At 39.1% G+C, this 18,020-nt stretch overlaps 2 protein-coding genes across 9 annotated transcripts in view; one reads left to right on the top strand and one right to left on the bottom strand.

Annotated features, from left to right (window-relative positions):
* The window catches only part of ANGPT2 (angiopoietin 2), a 73,604-nt gene extending 60,057 nt beyond the window's left edge, over positions 1 to 13,547 (bottom strand). Inside the window, exon 1 of one of the 2 annotated variants that reach the window (XM_005289702.5) lies at positions 12,771 to 13,547. In XM_005289702.5, coding sequence (XP_005289759.2) covers positions 12,771 to 13,058 — 288 coding nt within the window. In that variant the 5' untranslated portion in view covers positions 13,059 to 13,547. The remainder of the gene's footprint in view (positions 1 to 12,770) is intronic. The other variant, XM_042848795.2, reaches the window with a different exon arrangement.
* MCPH1 (microcephalin 1) overlaps positions 1 to 18,020 on the top strand; it is a 233,323-nt gene that overhangs the window by 161,721 nt on the left and 53,582 nt on the right. The window lies entirely within an intron of this gene.

Consider the following 18,020-nt stretch of genomic DNA (forward strand, 5'->3'; position numbering starts at 1 on the left):
TTAGCGGGTCCTGGGAGCCTCTTGTTAAAATTTCACCACCAAACAGAAGGAAAGGTGGGAAGGATTTACCTGCCCCTTATGGAGTTAACCTCTCTGGATAGTACTAAAACAAACCTGTCAGAGATGACATCCCTGAGGCTCCTAACAGTACTTCTGAAGAGAAAATGTTTGACCTTTAAGTGGACTAGATTGCACTAAATAGTAGGCCTTTCAGAAAAATTTATCTGGGAAGGACCTTGTAAGACCACCCTACTGCAAAGTACACAAGCTGAATACTTTGCAACTTAATATGTTTGTTTGCCAAGTGGTGGAGGTTTTTTACTCCTTTCCTTTTATTGTTCCCTCTGCACAGTAGGAGCTTTCAAAGTATTCCAACCTGAAAAACAGCTAGAATGCTATCTGCCTAAGAACTAAGAAATTCAAATATCTGGAAGAAGATTAAAGTCCTCCTATAGGTGACATGTAATACCTCTTAAAACACGACACTGCAAATGCTAATGATGGGAGTACTGCCTACTTCTGTGTTTAACACTGACGCTCAATGGAAATTATTTATAAATGTTATCACCTTAATTAAAAAGACTTCCCACCTCAATAGGCTGCTGCTTTCGAGTTGATTGTCCTTATTTATTTTGTTAAAAAGGCACCCACACAAAACCCCTGCATTTGTCATCTTCAATGTCTTCCTTCCAAACTTTGATCTCTGGATCACTGATGGGCCACAGAAAGCAGGGAGGTCATGTAATAGTGTTGCCTCTTGTGTACAACTCCAGCGAGGACTCCTGAAAGCCGGGAGCCAGATCTGCCACTACTCTGTAAATGAAGCTGCCTCCTCCACACTTCCCAGAATCAAGAGCAGCCACTCTCTGGATAAAGTGGAAGCCATTGCTACTGGCAGCAGGCCAATGGAAGCTCCCACCACATCTACTGAGAAATGAAGAGGCAACTATCAGGACAGGAGCTACCATGGGATGAAGCTGCCGCTACCTGCGGGAACTGCTGCCAAGATCTGGGGCCCTGGGGGAGTCATTGGGAACAATCTTCACTGAGGAGAGAGACTGCAGGAAGTAGTGTTCCCTCAAAAAACTTCCTCGGGTGGGAGACACTGCCAAAGAGAGTGCCATCATCAATTCTTTAGGGCAGCATTTCTCAAATGTCACCATCATGGCCGCATGCAGCCACCAGGGGATTTTTCTGTGGCAAAGACAGCCTCCTGGGCAGAGATATGTGGGGAGGGAAAGAAAGTAGTGGCCCCTCCCTCCCTGCAATGCCCAGCTGTTGCTCCTGGCTGCCTTGGTGTTTGCTGGCACCATCAGCAGATCAGCGCCTTGCACCACACAGCCCCCTGCAGACACATGGGGTCAGTGTGTGTGCTCAGTGAGCTTCAGTCCTGGGCTCCAGCTCTGGGCTTCAGCCTGGGGCGGCAGGGTTTGGGCTTGGAAAAATTGTCAGAGCGACCACCAGCAGGGGTTGGTGGCCACCAGCAGGGGTTGGTGGCCGCACTCTGAGGCCACCAAAAATTGTTATGAGAACCCTTGCTTTAGGGTAAATTGGCCTGGAGAGGAAAGAAGGGACTAGGCTGAGGAAGAAGAGGGATGGAGAGGTAAGGGAGTTTAAATAGTAGGGACTGAGGAGAAAGGAGCCTGGGTTGGGAGTCCTGAATAACAGGGGAAGTGGGGAAGAGGGATGCTGGGCTGGGAAGCTGGGCCCAGAAAGAGTTAGAGGAGGAAATAAAGGGGCCCAAGCACTAGAAAAGAATGGGACATGAACAGGCCATGTAAGTGGCTGCATGTGGAAGGAGGCCAAAGAGTCTGCAGGGGTTATGAATTGCAGGGAAGAGGGCTGCGAACTGATTTTAAAAACTGACGGAAGGAAGGGATTATTTTTTTTATTTGCTTGAGGCTGGTGAGAATTGATTGCAAAGTTGGTGGGGAAATTCATTTGGAAAAATTATTGTTAAGTGAAAGGAGGATGGAGAATTAATTTTATATGAAAGGAAATGGATTGGATGGGGAACTGAGAAAGAGTGCTCTCTCGTGTGCTGGAGGAAGGTGGAGTGTCCTTTGTGATTTGTGCATATCAGTGTGATTGGATGGATGAAAATGGAGGTGCTTCATGAGATGGCCTCACTATTAACAAAAACAACAAGGAGTCTGGTGGCACCTTAAAGACTAACAGATTTATTTGGGCATAAGCTTTCGTGAGTAAAAACCTCACTTCTTCGGATACATCCGAAGAAGTGAGGTTTTTACTCACGAAAGCTTATGCCCAAATAAATCTGTTAGTCTTTAAGGTGCCACCAGACTCCTTGTTGTTTTTGTAGATACAGACTAACACGGCTACCCCCTGATACTTGTCACTATTAACAGTTGCTCTACAATATGACAGTGCTTGGGACCCACTGCTCTAATGTACTATTCTATTGTCTTCCTGGGATTTTAATTTTTTTTTAAAAGCTTCAAAAGAGAAATGCAGCAATCTAATAACAAGACCCTTGTTGAAGCACAGTCTTAAGCTTTGTCCCCTTGTTCGGCAACCAGTAGTATTTTTACATCTTTTGCTGTTTAATGGTCTCATAATCCTTATATGTGCAATGGTTAGTACTTTCAAATGAGACCACACTGTTTATATTGTGTTGTGGGTGACATGCCCTTCTAAGTATCTCATTATTAACCTTAGATGTTCTTTTGGAATTTGTACCATGTTTCATTTTGTGTAGAGAATCTTTCAACAAGCTTGGTTGTTAAAGGCTCAAGAGAGAGTCATGATGATATCCTTTCTGTTGATATTCCTTCCATGATGATATTCCTTCCAAGGAAACTTGGAAATGGCAGAGATGCTTAATGACTTCTTTGTTTCGGTCTTCACCGAGAAGTCTGAAGGAATGCCTAACATAGTGAATACTAATGGGAAGGGGGTAGGTTTAGCGGATAAAATAAAAAAAGAACAAGTTAAAAATCACTTAGAAAAGTTAGATGCCTGCAAGTCACCCGGGCCTGATGAAATGCATCCTAGAATACTCAAGGAGCTAATAGAGGAGGTATCTGAGCCTCTAGCTATTATCTTTGGAAAGTCATGGGAGACGGGAGAGATTCCAGAAGACTGGAAAAGGGCAAATATAGTGCCCATCTATAAAAAGGGAAATAAAAACAACCCAGGTAACTACAGACCAGTTAGTTTAACTTCTGTGCTAGGGAAGATAATGGAGCAAGTAATTAAGGAAATCATCTGCAAACACTTGGAAGGTGGTAAGGTGATAGGGAACAGCCAGCATGGATTTGTGAAGAACAAATCATGTCAAACCAATCTGATAGCTTTCTTTGATAGGATAACGAGCCTTGTGGATAAGGGTGAAGCGGTGGATGTGGTATACCTAGACTTTAGTAAGGCATTTGATACGGTCTCGCATGATATTCTTATCGATAAACTAGGCAAATACAAATTAGATGGGGCTACTATAAGGTGGGTGCATAACTGGCTGGATAACCGTACTCAGAGAGTTGTTGTTAGTGGTTCCCAATCCTGCTGGAAAGGCGTAACGAGTGGGGTACCGCAGGGGTCTGTTTTGGGACCGGCTCTGTTCAATATCTTCATCAACGACTTAGATATTGGCATAGAAAGTACGCTTATTAAGTTTGCAGATGATACCAAACTGGGAGGGATTGCAACTACTTTGGAGGACAGGGTCATAATTCAAAATGATCTGGACAAATTGGAGAAATGGTCTGAGTTAAACAGGATGAAGTTTAACAAAGACAAATGCAAAGTGCTCCACTTAGGAAGGAAAAATCAATTTCACACATACAGAATGGGAAAAGACTGTCTAGGAAGGAGTACGGCAGAAAGGGATCTAGGGGTTATAGTGGACCACAAGCTAAATATGAGTCAACAGTGTGATGCTGTTGCAAAAAAAGCAAACATGATTCTGGGATGCATTAACAGGTGTGTTGTGAGCAAGACATGAGAAGTCATTCTTCCGCTCTACTCTGCTCTGGTTAGGCCTCAGCTGGAGTATTGTGTCCAGTTCTGGGCGCCGCATTTTAAAAAAGATGTGGAGAAATTGGAAAGGGTCCAAAGAAGAGCAACAAGAATGATTAAAGGTCTTGAGAACATGACCTATGAAGGAAGGCTGAAAGAACTGGGTTTGTTTAGTTTGGAAAAGAGAAGACTGAGAGGGGACATGATAGCAGTTTTCAGGTATCTAAAAGGGTGTCATAAGGAGGAGGGAGAGAACTTATTCACCTTATCCTCTAAGGATAGAACCAGAAACAATGGGTTTAAACTGCAGCAAGGGAGGTCTAGGTTGGACATTAGGAAAAAGTTCCTAACTGTCAGGGTGGTTAAACACTGGAACAAATTGCCTAGGGAGGTTGTGGAATCTCCATCTCTGGAGATATTTAAGAGTAGGTTAGATAAATGTCTATCAGGGATGGTCTAGACAGTATTTGGTCCTGCCATGCGGGCAGGGGACTGGACTCGATGACCTCTCGAGGTCCCTTCCAGTCCTATAATCTATGAATCTATGAATCTTTTATTTGTATCTGATTATAAAATAAAAGTTGAGGATGGACAGGATGGAGGCTGAGGAGGTGTGTGAAACAGAAGTGAAAATGCAGGGATAGATACTGTGGGTCAAAGTCAGCCCTCATGCAAGCAAGCTCCATTGAAGTCATCTGTGTCACTTTCATTCAGATATATATGTCTTAAGTTTGGGTATATTGTCATTGACTGTTCATCTAAAACTCTGTGACCTTTTGCCTGCTTTATCCAGCTGTGCAAATTGGGTCTAAGGAGGCGAATCTGGGGTTTACCTAGAGCTGAGTTTGACTTGCTCTATTTTAGGAAAGGCCTCGTAGATGTATTTAATTAGCTTACATTTCTGAAGGGATCAAGCAGAAACCAACAAGGGAATTGTTTCTTTAAACTCATGAAGCTGCATTGGGGAAGTTTTCTTGCACATTAAACTGAGACTGATTGCACAGGTTACCCACTGATACAATGTAGGAAAATGTAAAAAATGTACTGCACAGCTATGCCAATGCATCTCAGTCTTGACCTGTGCATTCTTGGCATTCTAGCACTGATTTCTTCCAGGACAGATATTGCGAATTGTGCCACATTGTGTGTTGGTTTATATTTTAAAAAAGCAAGAAATAGAGGTTACTGTTACTTGACTGATTAGTGCCACTTAAGAGGATGCTTTATACTGTATTTGATTACAAAACTGAACAAATTTGAACTAAGTGTCCAGAAGATGACCAGTCCTTGTTGTGACTGAAATGAAGTGTGAGAAAAAATGATTCTTTACCAAACAATTGATCTCAATTAACAGAATGTTGCTGTTGAAAGTAAAACATCTATGGGGAATATGTTCCCCCATTATTCTTTAGCCTGAGCACAATATATCAGTAAACTCTCTCAAGCAACTGATTCCTGAGGAATTGTCACCTCAACCACTAACCTGGATGGTTCTTGAGATGGAAGATAAAACTCTGGAAATTATTAAAGTGATGGCTTTCACATCTCTGTTTTGGGCTGGTTTGTTTTTGTTTTCAGCCATTTTAAGCTCGGGATTTGAAGGTACTAATCCTCATTATAAAAAGCAACACTTTTTCCTACTTCAAAGAATTGACATTTTCATCTTCTCCTAAAAGTTCTAGCATATAGTCCTAAAAAGCCAAATAAATTTACAAATTACAGAAAATACATATAAAATTGTTTATTCTGGTATTGGTAAGTGGACAATGAAGATGATTGAGACATCGTGTTTTATATGCTAACTTTGGGCTCAAATTTAATTATCCAGGTCATGAAAGTTTCGTTTTGTGCTTTTTTAGTATACTTGTCAGTTTTCATCATCCCAATGAGTGGGCTAACATTAGATGCTTCAAAGTCTTAAAAATATAAATAATAAATAAATAGATATGCCTGTTCAAGAATTCCTGTTGTTGCACTAGAGACAGCTGTTGCAATGTGTTCTACAGGCTTTCCTTTCTAGGAAATTTCAGATGAATAAGGCTACCTTTGCTGTTCAGCAGGACATTGTAAAATTTCATTTGTGATATAAAGTCAACAATACATAGTTGAGATGATGTGAGTGAAGGGTACTCTATAATCTCTAATTCTGTTCAGTACTCAAGCTGCACATGATATGAAACCTACAACTGTAAGGTATGATTTTCACTAGGGTATCAAGGGATGGTGTCACAGTAGGATATTTCACATTACTTGGTTTCAGCAGGAATCTCTGAAGTCCATTGGTCTGGAAAGAAGTAGGCCAACTGCTGAATCACCAGCACCTTTTAGATATTCTTCAAATGTCACCCATCTAGGGAAGGGATATCTCATTTCCAGGCCTCTTGTAAAGGAGAGCGCAAGTAAGAGAAAGTCAAGGTTTTTGGTGAAGAGGAAGATGACTGAGGATAGGGAGGCTTGGTTATAGCCCCAGTAGGGCTGGAAGTCCTTGGAATAAGCTAACAAACATTTGGAGGCTTTTTGGAGCAGTGTCGAGACAGAGCTCCTGTAGCTTCATAGACTTCCCAAATCAATACATAATAATTCCTAAGTAGTATACTAGAATCAACATTCTATAAATTCTAGCGGGGCGGAGGAGTCTATTCACTGTCAGAGAACTCTAGACTAATTCCTGTCCATGCTAGTTGCTGGATGCAGTTTGACTCAAATCTGTTGTCAGTATCCTAATTTGTAGCTTAGCCATGCTATACAGGCAGATGAAGACAAAAAGCATTTGGAGTAATATGTTTATGGTGTGATGTGGTGAAAATGCAGAAAGCAAGCTGTTAAAGAAGGGAGTCAATGGCATATGACATGTTTTCTTGGGCAATTTGAATACTGACACTGTGAGTGTTTGCAGAACCATTTAGGTGTGGAATCTCGATACAAAATATGGATCTGGATTTTGTAATCTGAAGTGCTCTTGAACACTGTGTGGTTTATTTGGAGTGTAAGGCACTTGAGATGCACCAAATAGAGCATTCCATCCTGTCTTAAAGAGCACACGTGATTATTTTCTCTAGTACTCTGGAGATACCTTCACAGGGTGAGATAAGTCTGTTAAAAAGGAAGCCAAGTTGATCAATAATTTTCCCAATTGACAAGCAATTTGGCAGGAAGGAGCATCAGCTTAAATCATTCTACTGTAAAATTTAACAGTATAGTTTCCACACTGCTAAAGCAGACAGTTGTAGGGATTAAAACAGACTTTTAAAAAGGAAAATTTCATTTGACAGGATTACACTTTGTAGCTTTTTTGTGACATTTTCTGTCAAATTCTCTGGTGCTGCTTTTATTCACTTTTTATTTCCGGTATTAGTTAATTATCATGAGGGACTTACAGGTGTCATCTGATGCATTTGTATTGCAAAGTCACCCAGGAATCCCTAATCACCAGGTATCCCACCAGGCACCTAACACAAGCATAGGACACACTCCATTTCCCATTTTGTCAATCTTCTTTCCCTTCCCTCAAACCTATGGTTTTGGAATTGTTCTGCTGCTCTAGCATGCCAGGCCAGGGCGAAGCAGCAATGCCAGCCACAATAATTTAATTAGCAATGTTGACAAATTAGCACCTCCTGTGAAGGGTTTTCTCTCTTTCCCTCAATTTTTTTTTTTTCCCCCCGCTCAGCCAGAAGGGGCTGATCTGACAGCTTTGGTGCTGATTCAGATTCTATTTGAGCTGATGGGGCTATGCGGCGTGCTACTCTCATGATCCCTTCTCTAGAGGTTAAGTTATTCATCAATGTTGCAGACCTTGACACTAATCCAGAGACTGTATCTTCTAAATCACATTATCTCCTTGTATATGTCCAATTCTATAATGTGACTATGATGCAGAAAGTAGCATTTCATTGCACCCTATACTGGCTTTCAGCCAAAGCTATTAAAAAATAAAGCAATAAATGTGGCATGAGGCTGTTGTATAAAAGGTGTGGTAAAACTTGTCAAATAAAATGTATGTATTCTGCGCTCTTCACTGAGCAGTGATGATTTACTGTGAGGAGTGGTTGTGAATCAAATAAGGAAAAATGCAGTGAACTTTTCAAAACCCCAAATACTGTAATACTAAATAATATATAATATGTATAACTCTTGAGAGTATTAATGTTTAGAATTGTGGATTGTGAATGGACCCTGTTACACAGAGCTCAATCCTGACAAAGTACTTGTTTATAGTTGGGGCAAAGGAGTTTTCAGTGTAAGTAGTAATCACATGAGTGCTGCTGATTATTTTGCTCTGTAAGTTTTATAAAGAAATAGATACTAATGCGTCTGTTGCATAGTTGCATACATGTTTAAAAAAACAAATGCAAAAGGAGGACCGGTGGTAAGATAATTGTACTTTTAAAAAAGAAACCCAGTTTTTAAAGGTAACTGTCTCTGCATGTAAGGCTATGGGAACTTTATGGAGATTATGCGCTCAGACTCCAAGGGCAGGCTCAGGATGGAATGTGTGAAGTGGGTATGCAAGCAGGCATCTTAGTGAGACATTAGTCCTGGAAACTGTCTGCTCAGTCATCTCCAGGGTTGGCTACTACATGTGCACTTGAAAGAAGAAGGGCAGTTTAACCGAAAAAATGTCAGTTGGGAATGAATTGGGAAAGCCCCCACCTGCTGCTCCAACTATCCATATGCCTAAATTGAGATACTAGTTGATGCACAACATGAGCCAGATGGTAAATCCTCAGTCTCATTTTTGAATTGTAGAATTGCACAAGAAACATTCTGCTACTGTTTGGCTGGTTTCATCTTGCCGTACATTTCATTCTTGTTTCATCTTGAAAATTGGAATTTTGCAATTGTAGAATAATGACATTAGCCTTTGCTTTAAGCTTGTGGGGGAATGCAAATTAAAAACATTTTTTCTGGAATTTATCTACATGACTTACATTAATAAATTGCATCGTTGCTTGGAAAATTTGCCCCAAAACATACACTGCTGATGTCTCAAACTGGGAGAAAAAAGGTATTTTCTTTTTGTGTCCTGCCAGTACTCTTCTGCTTAACAAATATGTAACTGGTAGATGGAAATGTGTAAGTGAAAACAGATGCGTTACTTAGGAAAGGAATGTAGTCCTTAGATTTGAGAGTCAGAATCATCTGTTGGATACTGCAAAATACAAAACATTAACTGACTAATTCCATAATAGGAATAGTAACTACTGCATAAGCCTGGACATTTAAAACTTTAGTGGTGTATCTTAATTGTCCCCACCTTCTTCCCCTGAACTGGTTTAAAGTTGAAATGTACACATGGTTATTTGGCTCCCCACTCATCCATTTCAAAACAAATAGGATAAACAAATGCCATATTACAATAGGTAAACTGATCCTTTGGGATGGGGGATGTCCAGAAGGATTGCTCCCTTTGGGTATGTCTATACAGCAAAGAAAAACCTGTGGCTGGTCCTTGCCAGCCAGCTCTGGCTCACAGGGCTCAGGCTGTGGGGCTGTTTCATTGCTCTGGGACCCTACAGGGTCCTAGAGTCGAGGCTCCAGCCTGAGCCCAGAAGTCTACACAGTAATGAAACAGCCTTGCAGCCCGAACCCTGTGAACCCAAGTCAGCTAGCACGGGCCAGTTGCTGGTTTTTCTTTGCTGTGTAGACATACCATTAATGGTAGTGTAGTATTGCATAGTTGCGTTAGGTGCATTATGGCTTTTTTGCCTTCCACTGTAGCACCAGTTTTTGGCTATTACTAGATGCTTGATGATATCTGATTCCTTATTCACAGTTTCCTTCTAATTTAATGATCAACATCAGTTATCAGAAAGGTATCTCTGTTTATAAATCACTTTAAATGGTTTAGATGTATTTACAGTGATAACATCAGTTATTAGCATGGTTCTCAGCAAAGAATATGGTATCATGAAAGAAGACACAATGTGTGGCAATTATAGGCCAAATTCTCCTCTTATTTACACAAAAGCAAAAACAGTCCTGTGCAACTAATTGTCTTCCCATTGTGTTTGTCTGTTAACCAGATACAGTGTACGTTTCCCAGGCTGTTCCATTCATACAGTCCAGTGTTCATTCAGAAACATAACATTTCCTTTGGTTAATGTATTAAAGGGGGAAATGTGAAATTGTTTTAGGATGTGCAATACACTTGGAACAAAGCCTGTAAAGTTAATTTACGTTAGACGCTTGTGAGACAATTTGAGATCATTTTAATTTCACTTCAGAAATAAAAAGATGCCATGTCTCAACTATGCTTTCCTGAATAAATAATTTTTAGAGGAACAAAAGACTTAATACCTTTCTCAAGTTCAATGTAATTGCTAAAGAAGAAGAAATTGCAGTGAATTTGTTACAATTTTCTGTCCGTGTTCTATTAAACTTTTGATATGATTTAAAATACTAATTGATCATTGGAGTTTTCATTAATAATCTGAAATATTAATGAAGTAGCATGTAGTATGGTATGTGATAGAATGAAAAAACAGCAAATAAGGTAGGTTAAGCACTTTAAGGCTTACTGTTTGCTTTTCACATTCCCTTAGACCAGGTGGGACTAGCAAAGTGAGTCTCAACAGAAGTTGACTTTCTGAGGTGCTCTTTGTAGATATAACAGAAAACATAAAGAGCAGGTGTTAAAGCAATGAAAAGGTAAACAGTAAGTCATTCTACAGGATGTTTAGCTGCTAAATGTAGAAAGAAACAGTTCTAAATCAGCAGTGAGCTACTATGGTAACATTTGCAGAACTCAAAGAAATACTTCAATTTATGTCCTCTTTTAAAAAAAACAAAAAAACAAAAAAAAACCTACCTTTTTGAATTCTCAGTGTTGGATTTGCTTATCTATTCTTTTTTAGAGATTGACAGGAAAAAGAGTAGTTTGACTAAGAGTGATAGAATTATCTTATAGGTTTTTGCTTTACCTGATGTCACTTAATTAAGCAAATGCAATATTGTAATAACTGGCATTTAGCACAGAATTCTTCAGTGCGCCTTTAATATTTATTTTATGAAATGGCTTATCAACTGAATAGACTGTTTTACTTTGTATATTTTTATCTTGCATTGCATATCTGTTACTTTTGGTCTTTAACACTGCAGTGGGAAATATTGCTAAATTAATAAATATGAATGTACGGAGGGAAATATTTTTTCTTATGAAATAGGAAATTAAAGCAAAAGAGTAGTTAATGGCTAGATATTTAAGATGTAATTTGCAAACTGGGATGCCTAAAATATTAAGCACCTTAAACCCCTAAAAGAAGGCTTGTGATTTAGGGGCCTGCATAGAATCATCCAAGTTTCCAAATTATGGATAGAGTCCAAGGCCAACTTTCATATATGAAAGTACACATTGCTTTGTATCTTGAAAATATGGCTGTTGTGTTTTACACATGCAAATACACTTAGCTGGTTTCACAGGATACATCATACTATGTATCTGTGTACCTGCTGGGAGGAAGTGAATCCTAATGAGAAAATAATATTTTATAATGATAATTCATTACACATGTTAAAATAAAGAAAAAAGTTTGTTTATATTTAAGAAAGTCACTAACATACTGGACTAGTAATGAGCTATTTTCTACTTTTGTTTACAATTCAGAACCATGTTTATGCTGTCATTGAAGCATATGAAGAGAAGTATTTGCAGCATTATATTATGGTGATTATGTTAAAGCATCATAATACTTTTTGCTTAGAATATAGGCATACTAGTGTGAAATGATTCAGGATCAGAGCTATACTGTGCAACTAAACTATTCTTCCTGTACTAAGATTAAAATGTTACATCTGCTGGTGTAACTCAAGCTTAAGTCAAAATTTAACATACTGTTTAATATTTTGGGAATGTCTGAATTAGTTTCTGTAAAAATGTAACTTGTTTGTGTGGAATTGAATGTAATTGTATCCTCTGTTAACATTAATAACGTTTCAGTGAATTATTTAATTGCCTTTCCGTTATTCATGTAGAAATATATAAATATTGCCTTGTTTGGGGTATGTGTGTACATGTGCATCTGTGTGTGCGCACACACAATGTATTCCCTCAATTATAACAGGTTGTTTTGTAGGAATTATGAGGACAGAGACTTTCTTTACTAGTAGACAACATTTTGTTTCTGCTTTTTCCTTTGTAAACTCTGTATTTGAGTGGAAGAGTTGCAGGATTCAAAGGACTTTAGTTAGCGGAGCTTTCTTGAAATTGTCATTTCCCTAGGTTAATTTCACTACAAATCAGTCCCTGGAGATATTCAAAGTAGCATTTGTAGATTTAGACACAGAATTCTTGCTAATCTTGAGTCTCATACTTAAATCTCTGTACAATTTGCTGAAAATGATTCCATGTAAATAAACTGTAGGCACTTTTAAATAGAGATGAGATAAGCTAGCCACTGTCAGTTGTTTGTAAATAACTAGCTGATCAAGTTTTTTCTATTACTGTCACTGTTTCATGTATGACTTTTCACATATATGCCTGAAGCCAGTATATATAACTGCTAGTAACTGTTGTCATTAAATTTGAGTTGCTTGCAAGCTAAACAGCATACGGGTTCTGCAGAATAATGCAGCTCTCTCCTTCTACTTGTGGTATAATGATCCCTGGCTTCAAAATGAGCTTTTGATTGAACCTCTTAATTTGCAAACTTAGCCTAGGAAATACATAGTTTGGTGACAATTTTGTGAAATTAGAGACTTACAGAAGTAGAAAAAGAAGCATTAGTAAAAGTATATAAACATATTACTGTAAGTCATACCCTGTGTTTAGAATAGAAATGATATTGTCTTACCTTCATTAGCCACTGAGTGTTGTTTTCCATGATGTTTTCAAGTAGTTGCAGTCTTTGTACTGAATCATCATAATCTAGTGGTGCATCCCTCTGCACTGCATTAGACACATAAGAGCTAGAAGAAGAGCGGCAGTTGTCCATCTCAGGCAATAGAAAGGTATAGCTGCATGACCCATGCTGAACCTGATACTGCTTCTTGCCGATAGTCTCCATGCTTTTACGAAAGGAGCTATACCCTGAAGCTAAAACAAGATTACAGCTCAAAATAAAGTAAACAGCCAGCCACATTTTAATTGCTATGATAACCCAGCAAATCTAAAATACTGAAGTATTTTATTTTCAGTATGATTAACAAGAGTCCAGATTATCTAGTTGACCTGCCCTGAAATTCAGTGCTTTACTGGCATGTGTAAAGTACTCTGAATGAGGGCTTTTTTTTTTTTTTTTTTACTTTCCCGTTGCAAACTTGGTAAAAAAAAAAGTGCTGTCTTCTCTCCGGCTGTGCCCTAAACTGTCAGATGCAAATAGAGAAACAGTCCTGTCTCAGCTGCAAGTTCTGTGTTAGTTTTTAAAATAAGCTTTAATGTTTTCTTCTGCTTGTCTTTTGGCAAGATTTTACAGCTTCGGTATCTGAATCAATCACTTTCCTTTCCTTATATGATAAGTTGATAAGAGTAGCCAGACATGTGTAGCTAAACTGCTCCTCCCTCCTGGCTTATCCGTTATCTTCCTGTAGGGGGGGTCACTTGCAAGGCAGCAGAAAGATCAGAGCACACTGCTTAATGCTGTATGGTATGCTGCACTAAATCTCTTGAAAAACTGATCCATTACAGGACCCCTGTGAATTTCTTAAGCACAACTCTAATTAAGAATTTCCTAGACATCAGTTCTTATAGCCTCCAACTATGTTTTCAGTGTGAGCTTGTAAATTTTTTGTTGTGATCATTTTAAACTATACACACACAATTTCCTTTGTTTGTTTGTTCCTCTTAAAGAAAAATTCTTTTGAAATGTCTCAGCCAAGCATTGCTTGGCTTATGTTTAATAGTTTGTATAAATAAGGAGGAAGACACTTTTCTAATCATACAAAAGTAGGCTTCAGTTTACCCTTTCAGAAAGAAATAATGCTCTTTTTTTTAAAGAATTGAACCTTCAACTGAACATATTGTGCATAAATAAATTATACTGTAATTAGAATAGAATAATGTATGTAAATCACGTAAAAAGTGAATAGCAAAGCTTATAAACAGTTTTTTAAATGTTAGTCATGTATATTAACTGGCTATTTTAAATTATGTTCATTTTAAAAATATTCATAAATCAAAAGTCACCCAGCTGGGCAAAAGGGGATAATGTTTCAAACAGAGTAGCAGTAAGAATTCGTCAATAAATGACATGGAAGTATAGAATTTGCTATATTAGATCATACTGGCCTAATCTCACGCCTCTGGTTGTGGTCAATAGTGGTGGTGGAAGGTGAAGAAAAATACATCATGAAGCAATATTTAATAGTGCAGGGCCGTACATGGGGAGGAGAAGGATTATTTTGTGTCCTGCAATGATCAGCTATCTTCAAAAAGCATGAGACTACTAAACAGCTAAGAAAGACCAGGAAGGAGTTTGATTCCCATAAAATCTTGGAAAAATAAATTGTCTGCTGTAGAAAATATGCTCTGGAAACCATCATGCTGGGGAACTGATTCTTGAGGAGAAATTGCCCTATAATTCCCTGGATCTGGACACAGAGACTGGACTCCTCTTCTTAAATATTGCTTTTAATTTTATGTGAATGTTGTGCTAAAGAAGGTTCCAAAATAATACGCACTGGAGACCAAAGTCCCCTATTTATCCATAGGACAAGCAATATATATCATAAGAAGCATCATTACATGTTTCCCTATATTTCTTTCTCTGCCAAAGCACATTAACACTGTTTTACTTTCAATGATATTGAAACGGTATAAAGGCTGTGAAAGCCAGTTGTAGGAATTAGGCTCTCTGCTGTGTTGCTCATTGGATGGTTGAGATTTCTTACTCCACCTTATGTTTTTGTGACTGCCTTATCTAAAGACAACCCAAAAAGTTTACTTCTGGAGAACCCCAAAGTGGACAAAATGTGCTTGATTTAAGTTTCAGCTGTATGAGATATAAAACAAATATGTCAAATTTGCTTTCTGGGGAGTATTTGCCAGCAACTGTGCTTTGGATTCCAGTTCATTGAGGTGTTTGTCTGAAGCTAAAGACAGGTTGAAGGATATTTGCTGTAAAATAAATCTAGTAGTGAAACATTTGTTTTTGGCAAATAAAGAGAATGCATAGATTATATGTCAGGCTTGGTGTTGCTCTACCAAAACTAATAAATGTGACAGATGCCCTGAAACTCGTTGATGCAGCCACAAAACTCTGAAGAGAAGTTTCTACTTTTCTGTCTGTTTTTTTGAACAAAAATATCCTTCTGTTTGCACAATAGTTTCTTTTTCAAGAAATCAGACTACTTGGGGGAGGGATAGCTCAGTGGTTTGAGCATTGGCCTGTTAAACCCAGGGTTGTGAGTTCAATCCTTGAGGGGGCCACTTAGGAATCTGGGGCTAAATCAATACCTGGTCCTGCTACTGAAGGCAGGGGGCTGGACTCAATGACTTTTCGGGGTCCCTTCCAGTTCTAGGAGATAGGTATATCTCCATATATTTTTATATTACTTGTGGCAACCTTCAGGGAGTCTGCACAATCACATTTGTTCTCTTAGATTTTTTTTTTAATTTCTTGATGTCTAACCAGAATTAGATTAATTGGGTTATTCGCATTATTAAAGTTGAATTAAGTTGGATGCAGATCTTCCTTTACATTTTTAAGGGATTTTTACTTCACATTTTTACTTAGATTTTTACTTAGACTGGCTTCTCCCCTGGAAGTATTCTCCAAAGCACTTACGACCCTTGATAACTCAGTTTAAAAATACTGAAGAGGAAAATATCTTGCATGAGGTTCTGCCTCTGTTTCATGCCCCAGTGCTGAAAGTTTCCTTTTTCTTAGTGAGGAATACTTGGAAGATTTCTCTTACTTTTCTTACACTTTTTGGTGGGACCTATGTGTGTTTTCATGCTTCAGTTCGACAATGAAGTGGAAGATAACATTGACCAGTGTGATCTGTTAAAGGTTTTCTTCTTGATTGCTAGAGCTGTGCTGCCACCTTTATCTCAAAGAGACTGGGACTTTGAGAAGTTGTCAGACAAGGAGGGGCCAAGAACCCTTTTCTGAGAGGATTTATAAAGTAGCTCTTGATCTGGAAAAACTCTTATGAGATGGCAGCTCTGATTTACTAAGGATGATGCATTCATCCCTCCACACACTGGTCGACTAAGTCACTGAGAACATATTTGCACTTCAGTTCATCTGGGTTTTTGAGAAGGGACTGGATCTGATCAAGCAACCCCTCAATGCCAACTGGCAAGAGGGTTACAAGAATATTCGGATTCTGGTTCACCAAAGAATGTCATGTGAGGTCTTAACTGAAAGCCAGCATCACACTGGTCATTAATATTGTTATGAAATGTATGTACAGATACTATCTAGGAGTTATGTATATATATTGAAAATGAAGTTCTAAAGTCTGTATTATGGCAGAGATAACAGCTTTTCTGTCAGACAAAAGATGTTTATTCACCTCTCTCTCTGTCAGCATATAAATTAAGCATTACAAAGTCAGCAGAGACGTGTAGAGTCACTAGGGAAGAGCACACAGGAAAAACAAGCAATGGGGTGATACTGTCTCAGTACAGACTGAACTTTGTGGATGCAAGTATAAAGTAAAGAAAACACTCACTGATCCTCCACTTAGAAGGTAAACAGGCAGTGCGTTTACAGTCATGAAAATGGGATCACAACCAGCCTTGGTTGAAGATGCTGCAAAAGGCTTTGGTGAGATAAACCTCTTTAGACATGAGATTAGCCTGTTAAGTTTAGTCTCTAGAAAATGTGCTATGAGATTGTTTTAAACGGTAACCTTTTTTTCCCTATTATTCTTACTCACAATATCTTGAATCATGAATTTTTTGGTAATAAATTTTATCCTTGTTTTCGCTATAAATATATCTGTGCTGTGATATTAGGAAAGGTGTTGCTGATTCTGAGTTAAATCATACAAGCTGGTGTGTATTCTGTTCCCTTGGGGACAGCAGACCTGGTATTTCTGTGAGTGTTCAGGGGATAAAGGGCTAGACACCACAGGGGAATGCTTCAAATGAGCTCAGGGACTGGGGTTACACCTATTTCTTTCAAGGCAAAGTAAGGGCTGGCACAGCCCAGTTGAGAGTGGTTGGGTGGCTAACAGGCTGGTGATGTTAGGGCACTGACAGTTAAACACAAGCAAATCTCTCTCTCACTGAAGTCAAGGAAGTAACAAGATGAATCACAGTTATGGGTACCCTGAGAACCATCACACTGGAGCCCTGGCTTTTGAGGGTTGAACCTGCTTCTGTGTTGGGAACTGCAGGAGTGTGACTCTGAGAGGCTGTTTGAGGGTAGAGGGGCCAAGAGCAAGATTGGCTAATAATGCTTGATATAGCTTGGACCTCCACAGGAAAGAAATCAAGTGGTTTGAATGTTGGAAAGATCAACCAATTTAGCATTTCTGTTCAATGTGTGGCTCCTAATTGCTGCAGTGGCATTCGGGAGTAGTGTGGAGAGTACAGAAATCTTTCTCCAGGAATGCTGGCTGGAACCCATGTGGAAGCAGTGGGCAAGTCACTAGCTTCACAGCAGCCTCTTCTGAGATCTGTGGCTAGGTGCACTGCTGTGACTAACCTTCTGTGTGTGGAGGATTAGTTTAGTGCTCCTGCACAGGGAGAGACTGCTCTTCTTTACTGTCTGATACACGCTGTCTGGTGGTGAAGTGAGTTGAATGTCCCCCTCAGGTATATCAGTGAGGACTTTGCTGTCTCGACATCTGTCTCAACTTACTCTCCACTTTGCTGCAGGGATCTTAGCTTTTCCCACCATGTGTAGGAAGCTGAAAGTGAGGCATCCTGCCAACAAAATGAGCATAACTGCTCTTTAACCCTATGTTGGAAAAGTTGCTGCATTTGGCGCATCTTTTTGAACATGGTTTGCCCTTGTCATCCATTTGGGAACAGCTTTCCCAGCAGAGGAGGGACAGTTGTGCCTCCAAAGTAATTATCTCCTGCAAAGCCAAACTAGCCATAGCTCAAGGGGAATGGAAATGGGAAGAAGCTGAATTTGGAAAATTAGTGT

Source organism: Chrysemys picta, chromosome 3 (genome assembly GCF_011386835.1).
Source record: "Chrysemys picta bellii isolate R12L10 chromosome 3, ASM1138683v2, whole genome shotgun sequence".
NCBI lineage: Eukaryota > Metazoa > Chordata > Testudines > Emydidae > Chrysemys > Chrysemys picta.